Raw genomic sequence first — 27,516 nt, 5'->3', positions numbered from 1 at the left:
ACATCATTCTTTTTGATTGGTAAACTGCAGATACTAAAATCAGATGGCTATTTGGGTAATCAAGCTTTAAGATATTATGAATGCTAACCACTTGCAATGTTTCTGCCTGTGTGCTGCTCCCATGCCTACTGCATTATTGTGTGTGTGCCAGTCACAAAACCATTGTATTATGTGTGTAGAGATGACACACCCATTATGTGGCCATGCTGATTTTTTTTTTGTAAAGGTTGTAGCATTAGGTAATGTAACAGAGTTGATTTGGTAGGAAGACTGTGACTTCATACATAATTTAAATTTGCAAATAAAGAAGCAGAATGGGGTGAGAGCTGAAAAATGAAGAAAAAAGCAGAAGAAAGAATCAATTAGCTAGCTTTTCTAGTATCACCAGCTACCAGTAAGTGATGGCGCCTCTTACAAAAGCATGGATTGTTTAGGTAAGGCAACAAATACTTGAATACTCCTTTTTTTAAGTTGAAATAGGATTTTAGTCTCAGAGAGAGTAGATCCACTGAAACAACAGACTTACTCTACACTAATTGGACCTAACAAATGTCATTTATGGTCAAGAAGAACTACAATTTTTTATTGTAGAAACCCGGTCACTATGGCACTTATTTATAAATGTATATATTCCATCTTATGCAGTTTGCTAACAGCAGCTCAAATTCCCAACATTAAGATTATAAGGATACCATTTTCCAGCACATTTTGGAGGTAGTTTTTGACAGTGAGATTCAGACCATGCTATGGAACAATGCAAATATTTTCCTCTACAGTATGTTATTCTGTTGGTTTTTCACGATCTTTCCCTATGGAGTTTATGACACAAAGAAGATTGGGAGTTTATCCCATGGATATCCCATTAAAATTGCGTAATTAAGCGAAACGATTTCACACATCATGCAAAACCCACCATTAAAGTGGTCACAAAGAAGCGTTAACACATATCTTTTTACTTTCGGGATTTCAGCAACAGTGCATTTCCACTATCACTTTATTTGCACAATTGTATGTGATAATCATTTGCGCAATTACTCGCCGTTTTTGCTTTATTTGCGGAATGCTTTAAATGCGCTTTAATCTCTAATGCCGAAATTAGCCCCAGTGTGCTAAATGCCTTGGTTGGGTGGTTGGCAGTTCATGTGGCCCTGGAGAGCCCCAGGAGCAGAAAACTGGACCCAGACCCACCACCGTTTTTTATCCATGTGCTCCAAACACTACAAAGTTAGATATCCATGAATAGCCATAGAAAAATTATTAACATGTGCATGTGATTGCTATGTATTATTCACATCTCAGTATGAAGCACACATTTTGGAACTCTACTGCCTAAGAAATCCTGCACATTTTATTTTCTTTTTGTATTGTAACGATCCTAATTGTGAGAAATATTGGGAAATGCTCACACAGTCTAATCAGAATACCTAATCTTTGTAACTTCATTCAATCTGGGTACACCATAACTCTTAGGGTGTTAAATACAACCTAGAGACAGGAGACATTCTGCCCAAAAACTGTAATAGATGCAACGGCTGGCATCCTGTTTGGCAGCTATATTGTCATGAGTGTGACTCTGCAATTCATTTTTTCAGTTGTGCCACTGCAATGACCACATGTCCCTCCAAAACCTACTTTTTAAGTTGTGCAGTTCCCTGAATATGGACTTTTCTGAGTTGCCAGAGAGTGAAGGGGGTTAATAGTGAGTGATGACATGTCCAGACATGTCCTGTAACTGGGCACATTACATGAGGGAGTTTGCTACGAATACAGAAAGAGAACTACTGGATATAACATCACTACTCAGCCGTGTTGGAAGGAGACGTGCATACAGCTTAAAAAACAGGTTTTGTGGGGTTGCTATTTGGGAGACAAATTCTCTTCTGGACTCTCTGAGGGCACTGGCTTCTGGAAGGCTGAGATACCAGTACTTGACAGTGCAGAGCAACTATAATATATGTTGCTTAATTTAGGGAGAGGCCCAACCAGGCATCTTGTTGTCCCTGCTAGCTCTCCACATGCCGTTCTTTTGGAATCGGCTGTAAATGCCCTTGAAATGAAAAGAAAAAAGCCTTCAGATATCATTAAAGGTGCTGTAACAATTCCAGGGCCCTGATCCACTCAGTTCCTGCGACAATTAAGGCTTGAGAGTCTGTCCAAATAAAAACAAACCACAGGAGTATCAAAACAATGGTTTATTGACTACATGGAAATATTAAGCAAGATGTAGCAATAAAACCCAAGACAAAGGCAAAGTTAGCTCATGTTCCTTAGGTGATCCAAGCAGTGCTTTGTAACAGTGCCTCACCAGAGTTCCTGCAAAGAACTAGATTCCACCTCCAACACACCAGTTTCCTGGGCTGGAGTATAGCCGAATTTTCTCTCTCACACAAACACAGAGCCAAAGAATCTGATTTTCCCCAATCTTTAAATATCCTTTCTTCCTGTCCAGTAATGCAATGTACTGAAACTTTCCCAGGCAAAGCAGATCACTTCACCCTAACAAAGAAACAATTTCCCAGACATTTTCTAAGGATGGAAACATTAACTGTCCCTACTCTATGAGCTCACCTTGCATGCCCTGCTAGAGAACCGGAGTTTGAAGGCTGCATTATTAGCTACAGCCTTCCTTATGTAACTAGTACATGCCCATGGTGGTAGACTTCAAAGACACATCCATGTTCGTCTAATACATCAGTTCACAAAGAGATCCTGTAGTAGCACCTTTGAGACCAATGCATCTGAGGAAGTAGGCTGAAATCTACAAAAGCTCATGCTACCAGCTGCTTTCTTTCAGTTGGTGTTACAGGTGCTTCAATATCCCTTTGCATACTAGTAAATATCCAGTTACTGTGTTATGCATCCCTTAAGTATATGAAACACATGTATAGGATTAATTTTAGAGCTAATTATCACACATTGTGAACTCTTCTGGAATTTCCAGGTCCAAAAGGGCCTAAATACCTCAAAAGCACTAGATCCCATCTGATCTTGGTAGCTAAGCAGGGTCAGCTCTGGTTAGTAGTTCTTGGATAGGAGGCCACCGACAACTAGCAGGTGCTGTAGGCTCTATTTCAGAGGAAGAAACTGGCAAAAACACCTCTGAGTATTCCTTGTCTATTTCAGCAACAATGCATTTCCACTTTATTTGAGCAATTGCGTGTGATAATCATTCATGCAATTACTTGCTATTTTTGCTTTATTTCAGGATGTTTTAAATGCACTTTAATCTCTCTTTAATGCCAAAATTAGCCCCAGTGTGATAAACTCATATGTGTAGACTGTAGACTGCCTCTGTACTGCAGAAATGAAGCAGTTTGTCACTTCTTTAACTGCCATGGTTGCATATTAGAGGATCCCGGGGTTTGTAGTTTTATGAGCTGTTTAACGTTGTCTGTCAGCATGTCCAGGTGCCACAACAAACTACGAATTCCAGGATCCCACAGGATGGAGCCGTGGCAGTCGAAGCATTAATTCATTAAGGTCAAACTTCATTAATTCTGTAGTGTGGCAGCTGTCTGCCATTCACGGCTAGGCTCAGGGCAGCAGATTCATTAATGGGAATGTGTTTACTAGGGCAGGGCTGAGTGATGGGGATTACAGACCAACATTGCCTGCATTGCTATTAAACCCACTGGGTGACCTTGGGCAAGTCACATGCTCTCAGCCTCAGAGGAAGGCAATGGCAAACCACATCTGAACAAATCAGGCCAAGAAAACCTCATGATAGCTTTGTCTCAGGGTTGCCATAAGTCTGAAACGACTTAACAACAAATGTTCAAGTGCTTCAGAGCCAGCATGGCAAAGTCTTTTCAGCATCAGACTGCCACTCTGGAGACCAGGGTTCTCCCAGGGGAGGAACCCATGCTGAGCCACACTATCTCAGCTGCAGGAAAAAATGTATTATTTATTTATTTATTTCATTGTACACCACTTTTCTTAGGGGGTGGGAACCATGCTGAGTCACACTCTCTAAGCTGCAGGAAAAATAGTATTATTTTGTATGCTGCCTTTCTCCCAGGGGCCAACTCTTCAGCAATACGAAAATGTATTTGTTCGTTTATTTTGTTTGTATGCCACTTTTCTCGGGGGGGGGGGGGGGGGAATGCCGAGTCACACTCTCAGATGAAGGTAAATGTTATTTATTTATTTATTTATTTATTTATTTTGTATGCCACTTTTCTCCCAGGGGGATGAGTCACACTCTCGCAGCCATAGGAAAATATTATTTATTTATTTATTTATTTAATATGCTGCCTTTCTCCCAGGGGGAACCCATGCTGAATCACACTCTCTCAGCTGCAGGAAAAATGTTACTGATCGATTTGCTTTGTATATGGCCTTTCTCAAGGGGGGGGGGGGGGACCATGCTGAGTCACACTCTCTCAGCCGCAGGAAAAATGTTATTTATTTATTGTTTGATTGATTTCATTTGTATGCCACCTTTCTCCCAGGGGATCGAGTCACATTCTCTCAGCCACAGGAAAACATGTTATTGATTGATTGATTTGGTTTGTATGCGTCCTTTCTCCCCAGAGGGCGGGATGGACCTCAGGATAGGCTTGCCTCAGAGTGGCCCTAAGTTGGGAATGCCTTGAATGCACACAATATCACAATAGCAAGTATATTTCTGCATCTCTTAGCAGTGTACTTAAGCACTCCCTAAGTGGTTTACAATGTGTAATAATAAGCTAATTGCCCCAACAAGCTGGGTACTCATTTTAGCCACCTCAGAAGGATGCAAGGCTGAGTGGACCTTGGAGCCCCTGACTGGGATTGAACTCACAACCCATGTGAGTGAGTGGCTGTTGTATTGACATTTAACCACTGCGCCACCAGGGCTCCTTTTAACCACACCACCACCACAACAACGGCTATCTGTCGGGGATGCTTTGACTGCGTACTTCCTGCAGGGAAGGATGGGTTTGGACTGGATGGCCCTTGGGTCTCTTACTATATGGTTCTACTGCAGTGGTCCCCAAACTGTGCTGCTCTTTATGGGAAATTTTGGACTTCATTTTCCAGAATCCCAGAATATTGGTCAACATGGCTGAGGCTTCTGGGAGCTGAAGTCCACAATCTCTTAAAGGGCAACAGTTTGGTGGGGGTACGGCTGTTGTAGTACTGTATTAATGGTTCTCCCACAGAATTGCCAGGGAGGAGATGGGGCCAAGCGGAACCTTGGCGACGGGGCTGAGGGGAGGGATTTCGACGACGGACCTGCCCGGGTAGCGCAGCAGCAGGCGAGGCCAAGGGAGGTCCGTCGCCTTTGTGGTCCGTCCGGGTGCGTTTCCGGTTCCCCCCTTCCCTCGCCTCTCAGGCCCAAAGGAGGAAGAGGAAGAGCGGGGAACCAAGGAGGCAGGGCTGGAAAGGTCACAGCCAGCGAGGGAAGGTCCTTTCGCTTTCGCCTTGCCGCCGGCTGGGGAACTCGAAACCAGGGCTCTCTCCTCTGCCTCTTCCAATACCACCATTTTGTGAAGAGAGCAGGGAGAAGAAGGTGAGTGAGTCTCTTTGGCTGCATCCGCACTGATGCCAGGATAATAATAACAACTAGATTACTGCACTACACTTTTTAATAATGATGTTATTCCACGTTGACTACTCTAGCTGCCTCCTCCCGTTGCATTCTGGGATTTGTAGTTTATCGAGAGGGCATTTAGAATCCCCAGCCTCTTAGGTCTCACTGGACTACAAATCCCAGAATGCAACAGGAGGAGGCAGCCAGAACACTCAAACTGAAATAGCAGCGCTGTATCAGAGTGTGGTAACCTCCTTAGACAGTGGTGATGTTTAATCATATAAACATCTCAGACACTGACCATATTGCTGCATTGCACTCTTACAGTGCTGCTATTTCACTTTGACTGCTCTGTCTGCCTCCTGTTGCATTCTGGGTTTGTAGTTTAAGGAGGGGGCATCAAGAATTCTCAGCCAGAGAGCTCTTAGGCTTCACTGGACTACAAATCCCAGAATGCAACAGGAGCAGTCAGAGTGGAATAGCAGCACTATAAGAGGGCAGTGTGTGCAGTAATGTGGTACTACTCCACTTAATAATAATAATAATAATAATAATAATAATAAATTTGATTTCTTTCCTGCCTCTTCTCAGGGGTCAAGGCAGGATACAACACATTACAAAGTACTATTAATAGCTTTAAAAAGAAAAAGAGCATTAGTTGTCTTCAGTTACGCAGTCTCACAACACTCCTGTAAGGTAGGTTTTCCAGGAAGCACTTGAGCATGTTGTGGCAGTTGTTGTGTGCTTTGAGGTTGTTTCTGACGTAAGCTGACTCCAAGGTGAACTGTCAATGGCTTTTCTGCATCTGAGAGTGTGTCAACCAGTGGGTTTCCAAGGCTGAGCAGGGATTTAAACCTGGACTCCATGTTATAGTCCAAAGCTCAAGCCACTGCACCACACTGGCTCTCAGATAAATATAGAGAGAGTTGCTTCAAGGTTTTTCCAACTTGTGGCTGTGCTGAGGCGAACATATCACAAGGGTTTCCTTGGCAAATTTCTTCAGAGGGGGTTTGATATTGCTGTTCTTTGAGGCTGAGATGGTGTGACTTGCCCAAGGTCACCCAGTGGGTTTCCATGGCTGACCAGGGCTTTGAATCCTGGACTCCAGAGTCATAGTCCAACACTCAAGCCTCAAATTGTATCTATTACACATTGAATTAAAATGCCATATCTTCAGTGGTCCCCAACCATGCCCTTTAAGAGATTTTTGGACTTCAACTCCCAGGAGGATCAGCCATGTTGTCCAATAGTCTAGGATTCTGGGAGCTGAAGTCCAAAATCCCTTAAAGGACACAGTTTGAGGACCACTGCCCCTCCCTATCACCAGCCAGTAAAAGTATTATTAATTACATTTTTAAAATTAGCACTAGTTGTCTTGCAGTGGTTCCAAACTCTGACCTTCCAGGCATTTTGGACTTCAGCTCCCAAAATTCCTGACTATTGATCAAGCTGGCTGGGACTTCTGGAAGTAAAGGACCAAAGTTTGGTAACCACTAGGTCTTACCACACTAGGTTTATCCAGGAAGCACTAGAACATATTGTTGTTGTTGTGTGCCTTCAAATTGTTTCTGACTCAGGGCAACCCCTATCGTGGGTTTTTCTGAGGCTGAGAGTGTGTGACTCTCACCCAAGGTCACCTAGTGTGTTTCCATGGCTGAGCAGAGATTTGAATTTTGGACTCTGGAGTAGTGCTTAAACCTCAAATCTTATCTGTTAGACATTGAATTAAAATGCCATATCTTCCCACATCCTTCTCTATTATCACTAGTTGTCATCAGCTATGCAGTCTTACAACACTTACAGAAGTCTTACAGAAGTTAGGTTATCTAGTAAGCATTTGAACATGTTGTGAAGGTTGTTGTGTGCCTTCAACTTGTTTCCAGTTTAGGACAATCCTAAGGTGAACCTATCACAGGTTTTTCTGTGGCTGAGAGTATGCGACAGTGGGTTTCCACGACTGAGCAGGGATTTGAATCCTGGGCTCCAGAGTCCTAATCCAGTGCTCAAACAACTGTGCCCTACTGGCTCTCAAGCACTTGAACATTTGTTTTTGTTAGGTGCCTTCAAGTCATCTTCGACTTGTGGCAACCCTGAGACAAACGTATCATGGGGTTTTCTTGGCCAGATTTGTTTATCTCTAGTCATAGTCCAATGTTCAGATCACTACACCATACTGGCTCAAACATGCAGTGTACATTTCATATCCAATAATACCATACATTGTCTACATTGTAATGAATAATGTACACTATTATTGGGTATGAAATATGCACTAACTGTTTTATTTGGAGGATGTGGGCAGTGTGTCTCACTTAGCATATCTTGTCCAGAGAGTTATTTTTAAAAATATATTGTAACAGTGCTGTTTAATCAAAAAGCTCCCAGAGTACATTACATAAGGATGGTTAAAAAACACCTCTTAATCTTGCAGGCATAGAATGCCAGACATACACACCACAAAATAGAGGAGAGATTGCAGAGAAACAAGAAAATAAGCAAATTCAGGTATTCCTGAAGTTAAATAGTATCTCTTATAATCTATAGGAGATAAACAGTTCTTGGAAAAGAGGATTGAAATACAGCTGCTTTTTCAGTAGACCCACAAAGGCCCCACTTCTCATTTCTCCTGCCATTTCATGGAATGGCTGCTGGCAGATGATAATAAAGGAGAAATGAATAGTCATATAGCCACATAGTAGCTCCTAGGACCCAGATAAAACATTGTGGAAAGGGAAATTATCATGCTGTAGAACGATAACTTATGCCCTATGATTTTACGCGAAGTGGAGAGTATGAACAAGGTTACATAAGGAAATAACAAGAGAAGGATAAGTTTGGATGAAAGCTTTGGAGAACACTTTTAAGGAGTCTGTTGAATGCAGAAAGGGATGAGAAACAATATAGACAGTTGAGGTTTTGAATTGCTTGAGAAATAAACAGTGTAAATTACCTTGTAGGGGTAACAAAGGAAGACCAGAGAGAAGAAAATGGTAGCTAGTCAAGATGAGAGCTTTAGCTGGGAGATAGAGATGAAGGTCTGGATTCTTTCAGGGCCGTTTGGCAAGAAGCAAGAAGATTGTAGGTCTAATACAGAAAGTGAAAGTGAGACAAGGATGAAGATAATGAACAGTGTAAATCACTCAAGGGAAACCAATCTACAGTTTTGTGTCTACAATACAGTATTGGGAATCATATCATGTACTATACTGCATTTGTGTGCTTTTATACAGGTTGAGTATTCCTTATCCAGAATTATGAAATACTCCAAAATCCAAAACTTTTTGAGCGACATACCTGCCCTGTATTTGTGAAGTTGGAGAGAGAAGTGGCTGGAGGAAGATGTGAGGATCTGTGAAATGCTGGGAGGCGTGGATTTGCACCAAGCCCTATGATTGTATTCCTGTCATTTCACAGATCTTCAGTCTCCCTGCAGCCTCATTGTGTCTCATTTTTATGTATCTGCAAAACTTTGATATTTACCACAGGATCCACTATACTACACTTACCCAGCTTTTCTGTCCTTTCCACTCTACTATCCATCCATTCTTTCTAGTTATATTCTTCAGGACTCCTCTGTATTGTCCAACTAACTAACCAAGCTTAGGTTGCACATATGCCTAGACTGGTGCCACAATAAAGAAAGCTATATCACAGTGGTATAATAAAGCTTTTAAATATTAATTCTGTGCGAGCAAGTTACTAGTCATAGATACAGCCATATATACTGTATATACTCAAGTGTAAGTCTAGAAATTTTTTTCAAAAATTGACCCCAAAAAGTTGGGTCGACTTATCTGTGGGTCAGTGTATTTTAACTCTTCTGATTCTCTGAGTAGAGTGACAAAAGGTATGAGTTTACTTCATCCTGGAAGCACCCAAAAGCAGCACCAACCCCCTAAACGCTTTCCACCATGCTGCTGCTTCTGGCCTTTTTGAATGCTTGGATGGGAAAATGGCAGTGGTGGCACCTCTTTGGTGCTTCCCCTCAAAAGAGTGCCAAGAGGAATTGGACTTAAAAGGATCTGAATAAGGCATTTCTATATGAAGACAGTAAACTTCATCTTTTACATCCGTTGTTGCATGCCCTTAAGTTTTATTCTTGACTTATTCACAAGTTATATCAAAATTCATAATTTTGGCCCCAAAATTTGCCCTTGACTTATATATGAGGTTGACTTATAGTCGAGTATATACTCTATATTCTCCCATATGAAACTCCTTATGTTTTGAGAGCTTTTGGGAGGCCCTTCTCTCTCCCATCATTTTTGCATGTGTGCAAAAGGAACACAGGAGAGGGCCTTCTCAGTCACTGCTTCCAGGCTCTGGAACTCCCTTTCCAAAGAGGCTGGGCTGGCACCCTCCTTACTATCTTAATAGCTTTCTGCAGGCCTGTTTAATCTGGCAGGTCTTTGAGAATTTGGTTGTTGTTTTTTTACAGGGAACAAGCCTTATAAATGTACTAGACCTGTATTTATTGCTGTTGTTGTTTAATGGCTTGTTTATTTAATTTTTTGGTAGTAGCTTTTTATGCTTTGAATTTTTAATTATGTTTCTTTTAACCATTGTATAATGACTTGAGTCCCAAACTGGCAAAAAGATGGGATATAAATAAACATAGTAGTGGTAGTTGTAGTAATGCAAAAACATATAAAGCAGCTAGGGAATGTATAGCAGAACCTTTTGTGATCTTGGTAAATCAAATTATCAGGCTTGTTGAAGGAAGCTAGCAATGACTTCATGAGGCCTGCTGAGCGAATCCAATTTTTGCAAGCCCAAGGAGGCCACAAGAATAGCGACTTGATCACACATTGGCAGGCTATGACATGTAGATGGAATTGAAAGCTGTTGTCTAGATTATTTCCCCCCAAGAAAACCCATCATTGTATGTGGTAAGCCAAGTGGTCAGATGCTTGATAATCCTCTTACCTGTCAGGTGACCAGTTCACACTGGTATACCCCTTATGGTCTGTTGGGCACAGATTTGATAAGCTTATTGTATGAAAGTGTCCTTTTTTTTAGCTCCTTTTTGAGTTCAGTAAGATTCTTTTAATTAAATGCACTTTAAGCTACTGTAATGACATATGATAAGCAAAGTTATATGTAAAGTGGCCTCAGTTTTAATTAATGTACACATTTTATTATTTCTCTCTTGGTTTTTAAGCAACATGTGTCAATATCATTTTTTCCATGATATTATGAAGAAACGTTTAGAAATAAGGGAAATGGGTAATGTTAACAATAAAAAAACCCAACAGATTACAGATGTGATCTGTCCATGTCCTTTTGTCCTCCTGATATCCTTGGTGTGGACTTTAGCATTATTCCATGGACACAGCTATTTTTAGTATTAGAAGTTCTGCTTATGTAAACGAAGCAACAGTTGAAACAGGGAGGAAAATGCATGTTTCTAGGCAGAAGATTAAAATATTTTGGCTTTTTAAAAAAATGAACAGAACATCTTAGATTGACTTAACGAGAAGAATTAAGTTTTGGCACGACCTAGGCTCTAATGTAAGTGTTTTACACTACTTCAGAATGCACAGTTACCCTTCTTATTGTCTTGGTCATTTGGCAGGTGGGAAGACCCAAGAGCAGGGTATGAGGCACACTGGCAATAAATAAATTATTCTAAAAAGTAAATATTTGTAAAAAGTACAAGATTTTATACATTCATAGGGCAAGCAATCCATTTGATTTATATACCAAGTTGATAACTTGGTGCCTCTAACCTGTCACTCTTTCCTATTCCAGTAGACTCTGCCAAGGGCATGAATGCACTGGTGACTTTTAGCTGAAGACATATGCAAGGGTATAGCCAGTATGGGAATTGTGAGAAGAATGAGAGCAGTCCTCACTATAAGGGTTTTTCCAGACAAGCTACCTTGTTTCTCTTGATCTTCATTCTGCCAGTGCCCCTTTTCTTTCTTTGTTAAGGGACTGGGCTTATCTGCATCTAGGTTGCACAGATTTGTCATTCTGTCGCTCCTGTTAGGGACGTAGTAAATTTTTGTTTTTTGCATTACCAAGCATTCTGTATGGCTGGGACTGTTTGATTCCTACAAGATGTTATGTCTGAATGATTAAGAAGGCCTGAGCAATGAGATGGAAGATTTTAGATGAAAGCTGCATTGTCACACAGCAAGGTCTGTTCATCCAGATGGTGTCTGACAAGGTTGCAGTTTTCTCCACTAGCCAGGACACAGTAGTTTTACTTGTCACCTACTAGGCCCAAAGTTCCAGGACTTGCTGACATTCTGGCATGTGGTCAGTATATCAGAAGGTGAGGAAAATGCTTCAGACTACTGCTGTTGATTGCTAGCAAGCAGGAGTAAAAACAAATATACTGAACACATTATGTGATTTACCAGTTAAAATATTTCTGAAATGCTTTCTCTTATTTCTAGACACAGGAGAAGAAAAAGGCAACTCATTTTTGTCTATCCATTAGTAACAAGCTAGTAAGATATAATTAAGAGTTGATTATGGAAACTTCTTCCATGCTTTTCTATGAACACACATTGTAACCTTTCTCCTATTATGTTTTGATGTAGGTGAAACAAGCAAAATGGTACATGCTGAAGCCTTTTCACGTCCCCTAAGTCGGAATGAAGTTGTTGGTTTAGTTTTCCGGTTAACAATATTTGGTGCTGTGACCTATTTTACCATTAAATGGATGGTTGATGCAATTGATCCAACAAGAAAGCAAAAGGTAGAAGCTCAAAAACAGGTAGGTAATAAAATGTTTCATCATGAATGTCTAACCTATTCATAGTGTTATTTAGGAACAGAAAAGCCAATTAAAACCTTGTCAGCTACGAACTCCAGAACTGAAAAGCAAGCTGCACAGATATTTATTGTAAATAAGTTTGTTATCACTGTTATCATTACTGTCATGGTCACTGTCATATATTTCTAGGTGTCTGGGCCATATAAAACTGAAATGAATCATTTTACCCAAAGATACACTCTGCTAAGAACATGTTCAGCAGCATGAAACCTCTAAAGAAGATGTTTGATAAGTCTAATGAATTGTAAATTAATGCTTTGTTATGGTTTTCCTGCCATGGCACTGCCTTTCTGTGGTGGTGTGACTGCATGCTCCTGTGAGGCAATAGGGTATGCTGACCATTGCAGTGTTGCTGCTAAAGTCTCACAAATCACACAAGCTTTTGCTGAGGAGTTAGGCTAAATGTGTTAAACACCTATTGAGCAGCAGCAGTAGTAGAGGGTGATACTGGTAGAGGATCTCTCAGAGACAACAGCAGTAGCATCATATCTAACCTTTGTTAGTACTGCTCGGAAGTAGGCATATTAAACCCCCCTTGAAAGTCTTTTACCACAAAAACCCTATAGTGAGACAGTCCAAAATGAAACGAGATCATGGCAGAAATGACACTCCCATCTCAGATGGCACAACACAACAAAGGACATCTGTGAGTAGCGTTGTGGCTAATGATGCAACAGGACTCACACTGAAGATATTCAGCTGTTGACATGCTCAGAGGTGAAAAGAAAATCTGAAGTTGCATGGCACATTATAGGAACATGGAGTGTGACAACCATGAATCGGGAAGCTAGACATAGTAAAACAAGAAATGGAACATATAAATATTGCCATCAACCATCAACATTTATTACGGCACACAGGCATCACAAAACAGTAAAAGGTATTCAGGAAATTCAAAGAAAATATGCTCATGTGTACACAACATAAGTAAAATGTGGTTACAACATTTGACCTCAGGATATAGGCTATATATATTTACTGTAAGAAAAGCCGCTAATATTCTAAAATATAAATTTAGCATAGACATTTAAGTAGCCGCTGTCAACATGTCTGTCTCTTGGGAGATTGTTTCAGGAACATGCAATTTTGATAACCCGTTATGTTAGAAAATTTTTAACAATATAAAAAATTATACAAATTCTTATTAACATAATCAGTCTGATTATACAAAGTTATATGGTATGAATTTAAATGATAAGACAAAAATCTTATGGGTTATTTACAGCAATTTGGCCATAAAATGTCAATAAAGATTACTGCATCTGTTTTTTTAAAATATTACGACAGGTGATAGCAGCTGCAAAAAAAATTAGCAGCTATAAAAGTTATATATTCAATGCAGTCTGCAAGAAAGTAGTCAACAGGTAGGTGATGAATAATTGGGGTTATATGAGTAGCATGTAATTCTGTATATAAGGAGCAACTAAAGAGAACATGACTGATTGTTTCAATTTCCTCTGAACCACAAGTGCAATATCGACTATGGTAGGGAATCTTTTTGAATCTGCCCTCCAGAATGGAAGAAGGAAGGGTGTTGAATCTTGCTAACATGAAGGCCCTCCTGAACTTTGGGATATTCAAATACACAAAATCTCTAGCATGCTTACCAGTCCTTCCAGATTCCCCAATAGAATACAGGGCTGAATGACTTTTATGAATTTGGTAATTGATGTCCCTAATTCGCTGGGAGATGACAGATTTCGCCTTGTCATAGCCTAGCAAGGATATTCATGTCAAAGAGAGAAAGTTTCAGAGTCAGGGATTTCTTCCAAGAAGAAATAAAAGGATCTGTTAGAATTAACAGGGCTAGGCCAACTGGGACAAAAAGCATTTTTAGCCATTGGTTGAATTTACAGATCCATATGCGTGTCTCAATAGATAATAAACCAGCTTCTAAACCAAGGGTAGCATTGGGGACACAATTTGGAATGCCTAGAATCATTCTTAAAAATTTTGTTTGAACAATCTCAAAAGGAGCAAAACTACTGAAAGTACAAACCTCAGGACCATATAGTAGTTGTGCTAAAATCTTGGCAACAAAAACCTGGAGAGCTGCTGGGATGTACTGACCTCCCTTATTATAAAAGAAAGAACATAAAGCCTTAATGCTTCTTTGGTGTACACTGCTCCCTCGGGTTACGAAATTAATTTGTTCCGCGGCCGCTTTCGTAACCCGAAAAGCCTTCGTAAGCCGAAATGCCATAGGCGCTAATGGGGAAAAGCCGCGATTCCGTGCGAAAAAGCCGAAAAAAGCACCAAAATTTTTTTCGTAACCCGAAAAACATTCATAACCCGGAACAATTATTTCCTATGGGATTTTTTCGTATCCCGGAAATTTCGTAACCTGGGTATTTCGTATCCCGAGGTACCACTGTAGTTTGGTAGTTCCCTTATCATGGAATGTAATACTTAGGTATTTATAGAAAGACATCTGCTCTATATGGTTATTGTCTAGAGTCCACTTGTACTGTAAACAACTTTTAGAAAAAACCATAACTTTGGTTTTATTATAGTTAATTTTTAATCCGTCGTTTGTACAGTGGTTTGCCAGGGCTCTCAAAAGTCTGTTCAGTCCTATTCTCGTAAGTGACATGAGTACTACATCGTCTGCATAGGCGAGTATTGACAGATGTCTGTTTGACAGCGTTGAAAAATGTGATAGTATCTCTGATAGGGTCGTAATCATAGAGTTAATATAGAAATTAAAAAGAGTGGGCGCTAAAACACAACCTTGTCTTACACCATTGAATGAGGGGATAGGTCTTGTCGTATTACGTGATTATTGCATCGAATAGCTATACAAGAGTTCTCATGCAGTTTACAAATGAAGGTTAGTAACCATTTATCAATATTGGTGGCTTCAAACTTTTCCCAGAGTTTGTCTTTTGGGATAAGATCAAATGCAGATTTCAGGTTAACAAAGGCCGTAAAAAGTACACCTTTAGCTGAAGTGACGTATTTTTCGGTGAGATGTTTAAGAACTAAGGCATGGTCAACTGCAGATCGACTGTTCCTGAAACCAGCCTGTCCTCTTCTTCAAGCCAGTCTTGAAGCTTGTCCAGTAGATGTAATGCATACATTTTACTTATGATATTAAGAAGGCTGATGGGCCTATAAGTTCCAGGGTCACATTTATCACCTTTTTTATATATTGGCACAATAATGGCAAGACCCAATCCTCCGGAATGCAAGTTGTTTGGTCTGTGGTGTAAATATTGCCATACTTGGGATGAACAAGCTAATGCAGACAGAAATGGGTCATTTCTGGGTCAGATAATTTGAATCACACAGTGTTTTACTCAGGAAATTAAAATCTAAGAAGAAACAGATGAGGTGAAGTGTTGTGGGCAAAGTGATGCTCAGAATTCCACAACAAAGACTTTTACCATATACACTCTTACCCCGGGATACGAACGCGCCGCGTTACGAAATTTTCGGGTTACGAAGAAAAAAACTTTAATTAATTATTTCCGGGTTACGAAGGTTTATCCGGGTTGCGAAAAAACGCCGGCGCTATTTTAAATGGAGCCGCGGCTCTGCCGCGGCTTTTCCCCCATTAGCGCCTATGGCAATTCGGCTAACGAAAGACTTCCGGGTTACGAAAATGGCGGCGGAACGAATTAATTTCGTAACCCGGGGGACGAGTGTATGGAGTTAGAAATTCCAGATGTCCATAGGAAAAGATGAGGCACGAGGGATCATATTGAAAACACATTGGATAATGGAACATGCCAAAGAATTTCAGAACAAAATCAGCCTGTGCTTTATAGATTATAACAAATACTTTGATGGTGTAGATCATGAAAAACTATGGATCGCTCGCAAAGAAATGGGTGTGCCACAAGGTTTGATTGTCCTGATGCATAAACAGTACTCAGAGTAAGAGGCTACTGTTAGGACAGAAGAGACAGAGTGATTTCCAGTTGACAAGGGGGTCAGGCAAGGCTGCATTTTTTACCCTATTTAACTTGTATGCTGAATATATCATCTGTAAAGCAGGATTAGCCTCAGAGCAAGAAGGCATGAAAATTGGAGGAAGGAACAATTTAAGATATACAGATGACACCATACTATGAGCAAAAAGTAGCAAAGACTTTGTTCACTGAAGAAAGTCAAGGAAGAAAATGCAAAGGCAGCTTTACAGTTTTCTTAGGGTACAGGGTTTTCTTAGGCAAGGAATACTCACAGGTGGTTTTGCCAGATCCTTCCTTTGAAATACAGCCTATAGCACCTTGTATTCATTGATGGTGTCCCATCAGCATACTAAATGGAGTTGTTTAGCTTTCAAGATCAGATGGGATCTGGTGCCTTTACGGTATTTAGGTGTATCTAGTATTAGATGCAGATATTATCTCATAGGTACTTATGACTGTGTGCCCATTCCAAGTTCCTTAATTGCCATTTAATCACACTCCCTTTACTAACCCCTTCGTTGGATTTTACTAGCCTGCAGTAGCTTTACACTTGGACAAGCATATGCATTTTTTTAAAGATTCATGATGGTGCATGGCTTCAATTCTGACAGCCCCTGAGCAAAAAACTTAAGGGGAAAACGGACCGGTGAAATGCGGTGTCTTCCTGGAGGCTTGGGGGCGTGGTGTATGCACGATGCATGCCCAAGAAGTCCGCGAAGCCACTCCACTGCCCACATTGTGGCAGTTTTTCAGTGCTCCAGTGACATGGTGTTTAAACACCACACACCACTGGAGCTCTGAAAAAATGACGCAGCGGCAGCAAAGGTACCTTTTTCCCAGCTCAAAAAGGAGCGGCTTTCTGTGGCTTCTTTTTGTGCCAGGAAAACGCTGGGTTAGGGGCATAGTGTGGGGTTGCTGTGGTGTGTGTCTTCGCAGCGGCCCCAGTCTGGCATTTTTTGGGCTGTGTTTCAGCCCTTAGGCACAAATAAGGAAATAGTTTTGCTTAAAAATGGAAGTTGTTTTATTAAAATGCTTTTTACAACACCAAGCATCAATACTGGCTCACTCCTTTCAATTTCCAGTTCTCTCTGAATTCAAACCTACACTCTTCTCTCAGATACTTCAATCATTGCACCAGCTCTCACTCTGTGAGTTTAACTCATGTCTGTCCTTCTCTTCTCTCCAGCCCCTACTATCACTGCCATGGCTGTGATAAATTTCCACAGGCTGAACCTCTGGTTCTGATGTTCCATGACAATTCTCTTTATATATTTATTTCTTACATTGGTATTCAGTTTGATTGACAGCCGCTCAATGACACTCATAAAACTGGTTTTTGGAATCCCAGATTAATCCTTCCTTCCCAAAACTAATCTCAGAATCACCAGCTCCAAACATTTCTGCTATATAGAGCTAATGCCAATGAGAGAGACCACTGAAAAGAGCAAAAGGAAGGGAAAGACTGGATAGAGAGCATGTAGAGTCTTAAATTGTCTCATCAGCCTCCTGAAGGGAGGTGTTAATGTTATATCTGTCCAACATTTTTTATTATATTTTAGTAACTTGGAAAAATAGACATTTTCTTTAGTAGTATAATGTTTCTGTCTTAATTTCTGTGTGATTCTATGTTTTTGTCACATGGTCTCTTTGGGACATGGTTTGTGAAAAAGAGGAAGCAACCAACAGAATACTGTAGCTGTTTTCTCTAATCTGTTTTGATAAAATACAAAAGATCTTGAACAAATATTTAACAAAAGATTAACATTGGGCTGGCTTTTGATTTACCGTGAAGCAATCACTTGAACTAGCTTCACATAAAATACTGATTTATTATCAAACAATTAGCTATTTTAGTTTTCACAGAATGAACGACTTGAGTGAGTTCTGTGTTCAGTTGTGTAAAATTTGAAGGTTCTGTTTACAAATGTCCTTATTCACCATTCATTCAACATCCTATGCCAAAAGTAACACTTCCATATTGAATATTAACTGAAAGAACAAATGTTGGAGTATTACTGAATGCTGTTTTTCTTCCTTATAGGCAGAGAAGTTAATGAAGCAAATAGGTGTGAAAAATGTAAAGCTCACAGAGTACGAAATGAGTATTGCTGCACATCTTGTAGATCCTTTGAGCATGCATGTAAGTGTCTCCCTTACTCACCCCTTCTTTTTATTCACTTATAAAAATAGGAAAGACAGTAAAATGTAATACTTAGACCGGAACATGCAGTTGCTACTGTTAATGCAGTAATTGCACTTTAACAAATTGAATCTTCCTAATTTGGGAAACCCAGAATTACCCCTTATAGTAATTCTCTTAATAGGATAGTAGAATGGAAATATATCACTTCTGGCTACTTAGTAAGCACTTTTCAAAAAACCATTAAGCACTATCTTAGTTATAAAGGGCCTTTACAGACTGGCATTAGGAGCAGGCGTGGCAGTGTGGTGACCATATACAGGCTGCCCTGACTCTATCCCCATGCCGCCCGCCTGACCAGATGCACTGAAGAAGTGAAGAACAGCCATCGCTGTGGTGGCTAGGGCACCTTTTCCATGGTGCAAAAAAAGGACCCGCTTTTTGCGGCTTCTTTTTGCACTGTGGAAAGGCCAAATTGGAGCTGTGGCATGCAGTTGCCGTGGCCCAGATCCAGCGAGAAAAGGGACGACTGTAGGCCACTCCAAGGGGGCAGTCTGTTGAGACCCAAAGTCTCCAAAACTGAGAGAAAACTTTTCTTGTTCCTTTACAAATCAAGCTTGCTTAATGTAGTCTTAAACTAATTTTCAGAATACTATGAATCTTGCCCCAAGAGAGGTTTCTGTACAAAAAATCTGCATGTGGATGTGTGTGGTCGTTTGGTTTTCTTTTTTGAAACAGAAAACCCCTTATGAATCTCAGGGAAACAAGCTAGTATGTCATGAATCAGTACAGGCATCAGGAACATCCAGATTTGGTTAGGAAGTTCATAAAAGAATGTGCTTTTTCTGTTTTAGCTTTCATTATTATCTATATACTCATGTACAAATTGACAGCATGTACAAGTCGAGGGGCAGGTTTGGGGGCCAAAATTTTGGATTTTGATACGACCTGTGGATAACTCGAGGTACAACTTAGGGGCATGTAACAAAGGTTGTAAATGGCATGCACTCTCTCCTTGCAAAAATTACTGTATTGACCCATATATAAGTCGACCCAGGATTCTGGGTCAGTTTTTTTGGCATAAATTTTTTGACTTATAGATGAGTATATACGGTAAGTAGTTTTTATATGCACATACTTTCTTGGATACTATATATGAAAGGAAATATGTTTAAATAAACAAATGCAAAGTTAAAACAATATTAACATAATAAAATATGAGAAACTACTAAGTGGTGACTGCCTCTGCAGCTCTTACCATGCACTTTTTCAGATAAACCTGTATAAACCATTCGTACATACAGTGTTTCACATGTGCAGCTGTTTGAAATAATGTGTCTATTTGAGCATGTGAGCTCTTTGAGGTAAGATGATGTGACTACAGTTGATAGAACACCTAGAAGCACCAGGTTATTTTGAACAGTCATTTGGTGGTTATTTTCTAAACTGTTAGGAATTATATGCCTCTCATGGCTATACATAATGTTGCGTAAGTTCATAAAAATGGAGGCATATCTTAATTAAAAACTAGGAGCATTCCCTATCTTACAAACACAGTACAGAGCCTGGAAGGGTTTGGGGTGTTTGTTTTTTGTATCCCTTTGCACAGACATAGTAGAAAATCTTATAATGAGCCTGAGAAATAATCAGAGAGGGTTATGTAGTTTATTGTCAATCTTCTTAGTAAATTAGGCAACTCTGGATCAGCAGTTGCCTGCCCACAAGTGACAAGTATTTAGTTGCTTTCTTATTCCACAATCCAATAAGAAAATAATCTGTGTATTTCAGAACAGAAACTGAACAAACTGAGGCTGTTCTGCAGGACCAACAAAAATACAAATAACATTTACTTAGTATGCCATCTTATATCTTTGCAACAGTAAGCTATGATAAATATTGGTACCAACAGCAGAATCACAGCTCCTGTTTCTCTTTTTGTTATTTTATTTCTAGTTCATCATATATTATTTTGTTTTTTATCTCTATATTCATTACTGTACAGATAGATGTAAGCTTCAAAATATAAGTACTACTGACAGCTTCTTAGGAGATCTGAGAATGTGACTGCTTGGTAACAGGATTACATTTATTTGTTTTGATTTGTTTTTTATATTCTAAAATTTCTCAAAGAAGCTCAAAAGTCTGAGAGAGAGTGACTGACTCAAGAACATCTGATGGCCAAGATATTTAAGTCTGGGTGTTTCTTGTCCTAGAACAATAATAATTAATTACACCACTCTGACTCTCATGGTAACTTTATTAATATTTTATTCATCCCTTAGGTAACTTGGAGTGATATTGCAGGTTTAGATGATGTTATTACAGATCTGAAGGACACAGTCATCTTGCCAATCAGAAAAAAGCATCTGTTTCAAAATTCCAGGCTCTTACAGCCACCTAAGGGTAAGTATGGAGAGGTCCTCATCAGTGATTTTGCTAATAGTTTGGCTCAAAAGAAAAAGAACATAGCCTGCAAAAATCCTGCCTATCCCTGTGTAGGGATCTGCTATTTAACCCACCACTTTTCTTGCAGGATGCAATGTGAAGACTTCCACAAATCTCACTGTTACCCCTAAAAGTGAGGGCTTTCCCTTGTCCTCACCTCTGCTGCCTGTCCTACTGCAGTGGCCACCAACTCTGATGCTCTCAGGGTACCTCTGTGAGGTATTATGCAGCTTATATCTCCACCAGACACCACCTCACTATATGCACTGTTGCCACCACAGACACCGTGTCTGAATTCAGGCTTTCTAATACATAGTGTTTCTAGAGGCTAAAGCATATACACTCATCCCTCCATATTTGCAGATTTGATTATTCACAGATTTGATTAATATGTTATCTCTAAGAATAGCTAGGTCCTCCAGTGCAACTGTATGGTCAGCTTTAACTAAAAGTTGCATTCTGGGTCATAGTTTCTGAGTAATCTTTAAAGTTATGCATAAAACACCAATAAGTTAAAATGCTTTGGAGACATCTATTACTTCTAATAAAAAGGTTGTATTAATTAGAATATGAACCTTCAGTCTGAACAGAAAAATATGAATCTTACAGGTTGTTTAAAGTGTGCTTTGAAAAGTGCGAGGCACTCTCTTAAAGAAAAGGTTCATACTGGGTTGTGGCATATCAGCTATTCCGATTGAGCAGCTCTCTCACAATTTTGGCTTTTATTATTCCCTTTCTCTCCTATTGAGATCATTTTTGTTTTCTAAACAAAGTGAAATGTTAAGTTTTCATTAGCTAAGGGAAGAATATATGAGCAGCAGTTCAGGTGTTGAATATGCAAAGGCACTTAATAAGCAGTCTTATTAATATCAACATGTGTGGGGGGTGCATACAATGTCTCTTGCACTAAGTGGCAATAAAATGTCAATAATGTGTCTTTTTAGGAGTACTTCTCTATGGCCCTCCAGGCTGTGGTAAAACCTTGATTGCTAAAGCTACAGCAAAGGAAGCAGGTTGTCGATTTATTAATCTTCAGCCGTCAACACTGACAGATAAATGGTATGGGGAATCTCAGAAGCTGGCAGCTGCTGTTTTTTCTCTGGCTATGAAACTTCAACCATCTATCATCTTTATTGATGAAATAGGTAAAATAATGCATAATCTCTACATAGTCACAGTGAAATATTGAATTAAAGCATTTTTAAAACCATTTGCCATTAGTTCTGTAGGGTAAGCATTAGTGGCAGAAAATGTGTTGATGCTGTTTCTGTAACAAGTAGGCTGTTAAATGCTTTTGTAGAATAGTTTACTTTGAGGACGTAGAAAAGCTTTATTAGTAGTACATATAGTTATAGTATTTAAAATATGATGTTTGCTATGGGAAGAACACGAAACTCTTCAGCAGACCATCTGCTTTCATTTGGATGCCAGTATTGATGGAGTCACCCCTTTTAACCTTGGTTTATTTATATCTGGTGTTAGGTTCCAGACTGGGTGGTTGTTATACAAATTGTAGCTGTATTTTAAAAAGATATTTTAATTATTCAGCTTGCACAATAGAATTCAAATAGACAATATAGCAGCTGTGAGATTTTGGTATTAAGTAAATAACTGGTGGAAAGCGGTGGCTCAAGCTGTTAAGACACTGACTCTGTTGATTGCAAGATCGGCAGGTTGGTATTTTGAGGCCCAAGTGCCGCATGATGGGGTGAACTCCCATCACTAGTCCCAGCTTCTGCCAGCTTAGCACTTCGAAAGCATGCAAATGCAAATAGATAAATATGTACCATTTTGGTGGGAAGGTAAACAGTGTTGTGCAGTCATGCTGGCCACATGATCACAGAGTTGTCTTTGACAATACTGTCTCTTTGGCTTAGTAATGGAGATGAGCACTGCCCCCTACAGTTGGACACAACTTGACAACCTTGTCAAAGGGGAATACCTTTACCTTTTTAAATCGTTGTACAAGTGTACAAAGACACTAAGATCATATATTGAATGTTGTGTGTATCTTGCAAGAGTTTGCTGGGGACATGGCAGGCAAGAAGCATACTTGATATGAAGAATGCTATCTAGGGTTAGTGGGAGTTGTAGTTCCCTAGTACTAGGCTCTCATAGTCCCTATTCCTGTCGCAATCCAAGAACACTAGTTTTCATTCAAAACTTTTTTTCAAAATTCAGATTCCTTTCTACGAAGTCGTTCAAGTTCTGATCATGAAGCGACAGCTATGATGAAGGCCCAGTTCATGAGTCTCTGGGATGGTCTGGATACTGACTATAATTGCCAAGTAAGGAACATTTCCCCCCATAATTGCTTAAATACAGGCATAGGGTACTTGTGTAGCTTTTCTGGGCCAGAAATCTTAATTAAGTGCTGAGCTAAATCGTGTTAAGGTCAGGGGAGCTTAAATGATGAGCAGTAAGGAAGCACAAAATTCATGAATTTCTGCTTTTCTGCAGCTAGAGGAGTAGCTTTATATTTTCTCTTTTTTTTTAATGGGTTGGCCTAACATCAAGGCTTCGCTTGTTTGAACAGAAGATCACCAGATTGTTTCAAAAATCCATATAGAATTGCACAGTGCCCAGTTCCTGAGTTTTTGATTTCAGTGTGGATAGTCAACCCTTTTTCATTAAAGTATTGTTTGATGGATATTCAAGTGATTCCTGTTTTACTTGGCTTAGTCATGATCAGAAGGAAGTCTTAACTCATTCAGGATGAGTAAATGACCTCTGGCAGTTGAGATAGATATCTCTGAAGCTTCTAAATTACATGGGGTGGTTATCTCATGACCACAGGATATTGTAACTGATTAGCAAAATATTGAAGAGGTCAGTAATGAAGAAGAATGCACACCAGTCCAGCTTTGGAGGGGACAAAAGATAACTACAAACTATAATTAAAATTTCTAAGCACAAATTCGATGTTGTTTATTAACAGGAAGTCTCCAAATGTACAGTGCCCATGTTGATATGATCACATATATTAAGGACTCCACTACTGGTGAATGGTGTGTTGTGTCAGTATATTAAATGTTTCATTCTTACTTACTTAAATTTTATTCTGGCTTTCTCCTAAAGATGGGATGCAAGGCAGATTATATAGGGTATAAAAATACAATTAAACACTAGACAAGATTAAAGATGAAAGCAAAATTAAAGTTAAGGCAAAGCTTAAAATAAATCAGTGATTAAAACCATCAGTTAAAACACTAAGGGGAATAACAGTACTCAGCTGCCTATAACTGGCTACAGTCTAGTCTGATTATTATAGGCGGGATACAGACCGCCCCTTTGTGCCACGTATTGGGGCCAGGGTAGCCACAGCGGCAGCCCAAAGGCCCCAATCTGGCACTTTTTGGGACCAGGGAGAAGTGGCAAAATGAAAAGGGGTGTCCTTGGGGCTTCATGCCCCAGGACACCCTGGGGAGCCACTGCCAGGAGAGAAAGGGGCCGCTCGACCCCTTTCCCCTGGCTTCGTTCCCGCAGCCATTTTGTGGCTGTGGGAACGAGGTGCTCCCCAAGAAGGAGCTCTGTTTTGGAGCTCCTTCTGGCGCCGCTGTTAGACCACCACTTGACACGGCGCAAAGACATCACACCCACACCGCGCCGTCCATCAAAATGGCGGCGTCCATGTGTACAGGGCTCAGCCATTTTGACGTACAGAATACATACTAGGGTTAGGGAGCGTCTGTATGGTGTGCACTCCCCAACTCTAGTCTCGCCGCCACCACGCCACATTTTGCCCGTCTGTAACGGGCCATAGTCTGAGCATGTTTTAAAGGCAGTCCAATATAGAGCATGTTACAGTAGTTCAGGATTGTAGCTGTGGGCTGTGTGATGGCATTGCCCCTCCAGATAGGAATTTCACCCTCCCCCCTTGTAAAATTTCTCTTCACTCTCCAAATTTCTAGCTTTGCAGAGGGTGAGACACTGAAAATCCTTTACACCTAGAATTGTTAACTGCTGTGTGCACATTCCCTTCTAACAGCATTCTTAAATATTCTTTACCACAATGCTATACATTTGGAGACAGAAGGAAAAATTTCATTTGCAGGAGCAGAATTCTTATTGGGTGGACAATGTCTTCATTTTGCCCCATCTCCCATAGCTACACTCCTGCATTAGTCCAACTGGGATTTGCATATTTGTAAAGATGAATGGTCAAGTTCATAGCATTGAGGAAGCAATAATATAGTGATATTATCTTTTCTTCTAAAATCCTTTTTGCATTGTTTATTTTCCTCTCTAGGTGGCAGTGTCTCTCTCTGTCTCTTCCTCCTAAATTGCAGAGTAGTATTTTGAAACATACATCCTAGAACTGGTTTACTGATTATCATTTATCCGGGCTGAGAGTTGTCTGAATTTGATGATCTGTGGAATGAGAGTGTGCGTGTCTATGAGAGAGAGAGGTTGAAACTGAAAAAGCACAGACTACACAGCTGCTGCAGTCTTGTAAAAACTGATGATCTGTGAAGCAGCTGTAAGCAATGTCATTTGGGGGTCAAAGATACAAGCATAGGAAGTAGTATTCATGTCCTTTTCCATAAATGAATTTGAATTTGAAGAAGTATAATTTTCAATACTGGGTGCTTGGTTTGGGAAATGGTAACTGGAAAATACAGGATCTAGAATAAATGGTAGTTTGCATCAAAGGCTGATGGTAAATAGCTCTTTCTCCTGCTCTGATATTATGTTACTTAAAACCTAATTTACTCTAAAACCTAATAATCTCTCATTTATTTGTGATTACTCTGCATTTTCAGAATTGATCAAATTATGTAGCCAGATCCAAATTAATGATGAATTTCCAGTTTTGTTACTGCCAAGTTAATTTGGAAGTGGACGTTTCCATAACTACTAACTAGTAATTTATTGAAAGATTTTTAAAATCATTCCTTCAGTTTTCCAATATGCAGGTATTGCAGTAATGTCTGCCGTTTTTAAGAGTGAACTTTTTGTGTTAAATTATTATTATTATTATTATTAACCTTTATTTATAAAGCGCTGTAAGTTTTTGTGATTAGTATTTATTTAATTTGCTTTAAATTTTAAAAAAGTACCATGTTTGAGAGGAATTACAAAGTATATTCTTCAAGATATTGATTCTTAAAACGTGTTCTGTTTAAACTTCACTCAGATTCATCATCCATTTTGCTAATGTGCAAAACAAAAACATTTTTAATAAAGGTGAGCCAGATTTTTGCTTAGCTTGATTCTCATACAAAAAATTCCATTTTTAATGAAAGAGAAACTTACGTTGTCACACAAATACGTGAAAAGCAGAGCAATACTTTTCTAAGTCCTAGAGACTGATGATAGCACAGAGCTATGACACAGAAAAGCTGTTTGCTTTTAAAAGGCTCCAGGGCACCAGGCAGTCCTGAAGTAATTAATTCCTACAGAACAGCTCCAAACAGCTCCTATGACCTAAAGCAAGAGACCACAAGGAAGCTACATTGTCCTGTCCTTTGCTTCTGATGAATCTTGCAACCAAGACTATCCATTCTTGTCTCCCTTTGTGACTACGATTAGGTGATTGTGATGGGAGCTACTAATCGCCCTCAGGATCTTGACTCAGCTATTATGAGAAGAATGCCTACAAGATTTCATATCAATCAACCCGTAAGTAATTGAAGATTAACAGCAGTGGGTTGTATGTCACATATTGACTAATGAGTATTGTCATCTTTTCCCTGCTGGTTATTTGTTTCACAGCTGAACTGATTTTATCTGTTTATACTTATAAACTACTTTATTTGTCCAAAAGTCCCCTAAAACAATACAGAATAGACTAATAAAAATATCAAACCAATAGTAAAATGAAAGAACAGCTAACATAACAATAAAAGTGGAATCTCAACAGCATAAAATTACATCTGCAGCCTTCAGTAGACAAAGAAGAATATAGACAGTTGTAAGTCAAAGCAAGTAAAACCACAAAATCCACTGCTGTAGAACATCTTTCTGAAGTAGGGACCAAATTAGGTTGTGTGAGGTAAGGAGCTACAAAGTCTCAGCACTGAAACAAAAAGGCCATTCTGTTTTCTGTACACGTTGTGTCTCCTGATGTAATACAGCATGGATTTAGACTTTAGTGGATGATCTCACCTTGCAGAAAAAGCAGTGGTCCTTTAAATGCCATATTTCCAAACAACATAGGTTTCTAAAGATAGTGGCCAGTGCTTTCAACAGGGCTTGGTAAGCCAACCAGGAATCAGTACTGGCTGGACCAGGTGGCTCCCTTATTTTTTCAGATGGCGAGCTTTGGACAGCATGGACTGGCTCCACTGCATCCTGGTTCAAATGCTTCTCAGAGCCCTGCACAGCATACATTGCAAAAGTCCAAACCTAAGAAATATAAAACAATGGTTGTATAAACTCATTCCAAGGAATATTAGACTAAAGGATAAGCAGAAAAGTACTCTTGATTATCAAGAAGCAATGCCAGTCCAGGAACCCTGCCAGCCTCCAGAGTTACATGGTGGGGAAGGGAAATATGGCAGGACATGAGATAGACTGTAAACCTATCCCTAGATCAGTTTTCCTACAAATCAAAAGTACAGCTGTCTTCTCTAGATTGAATTTCCCCTTGTTAATTGGCCAACCACATTTCTGTCCTCTTTTTATTCTTCCTATCAGTTGTTTATGTCAAGGGTGAGAATCATGCAGACCTAGATGTTGTTGAACTGCAACTCGTAGCATTGATTATGGTGGC

The 27,516-nt window shown here is 39.7% G+C and overlaps 1 protein-coding gene across 2 annotated transcripts in view; it reads left to right on the top strand.

Moving 5' to 3' along the window:
* The first annotated feature begins 5,293 nt into the window (after positions 1–5,293).
* Positions 5,294–27,516, top strand: part of ATAD1 (ATPase family AAA domain containing 1) — a 30,015-nt gene continuing 7,792 nt past the window's right edge. Inside the window, exons 1-8 of one of the 2 annotated variants that reach the window (XM_042458950.1) lie at positions 5,294–5,494; positions 11,926–11,932; positions 12,065–12,242; positions 18,258–18,356; positions 20,639–20,759; positions 21,746–21,946; positions 22,983–23,089; positions 26,334–26,423. In XM_042458950.1, coding sequence (XP_042314884.1) covers positions 12,081–12,242; positions 18,258–18,356; positions 20,639–20,759; positions 21,746–21,946; positions 22,983–23,089; positions 26,334–26,423 — 780 coding nt within the window. In that variant the 5' untranslated portion in view covers positions 5,294–5,494; positions 11,926–11,932; positions 12,065–12,080. The remainder of the gene's footprint in view (positions 5,495–11,925; positions 11,933–12,064; positions 12,243–18,257; positions 18,357–20,638; positions 20,760–21,745; positions 21,947–22,982; positions 23,090–26,333; positions 26,424–27,516) is intronic. The other variant, XM_042458949.1, reaches the window with a different exon arrangement.

The sequence above is a fragment of the Sceloporus undulatus genome, chromosome 3, assembly GCF_019175285.1.
Source record: "Sceloporus undulatus isolate JIND9_A2432 ecotype Alabama chromosome 3, SceUnd_v1.1, whole genome shotgun sequence".
Lineage (NCBI taxonomy): Eukaryota > Metazoa > Chordata > Lepidosauria > Squamata > Phrynosomatidae > Sceloporus > Sceloporus undulatus.
The sequence above is the reverse complement of the archived record's forward strand: the minus strand, read 5'-3'. Positions and strand labels throughout refer to the sequence as shown.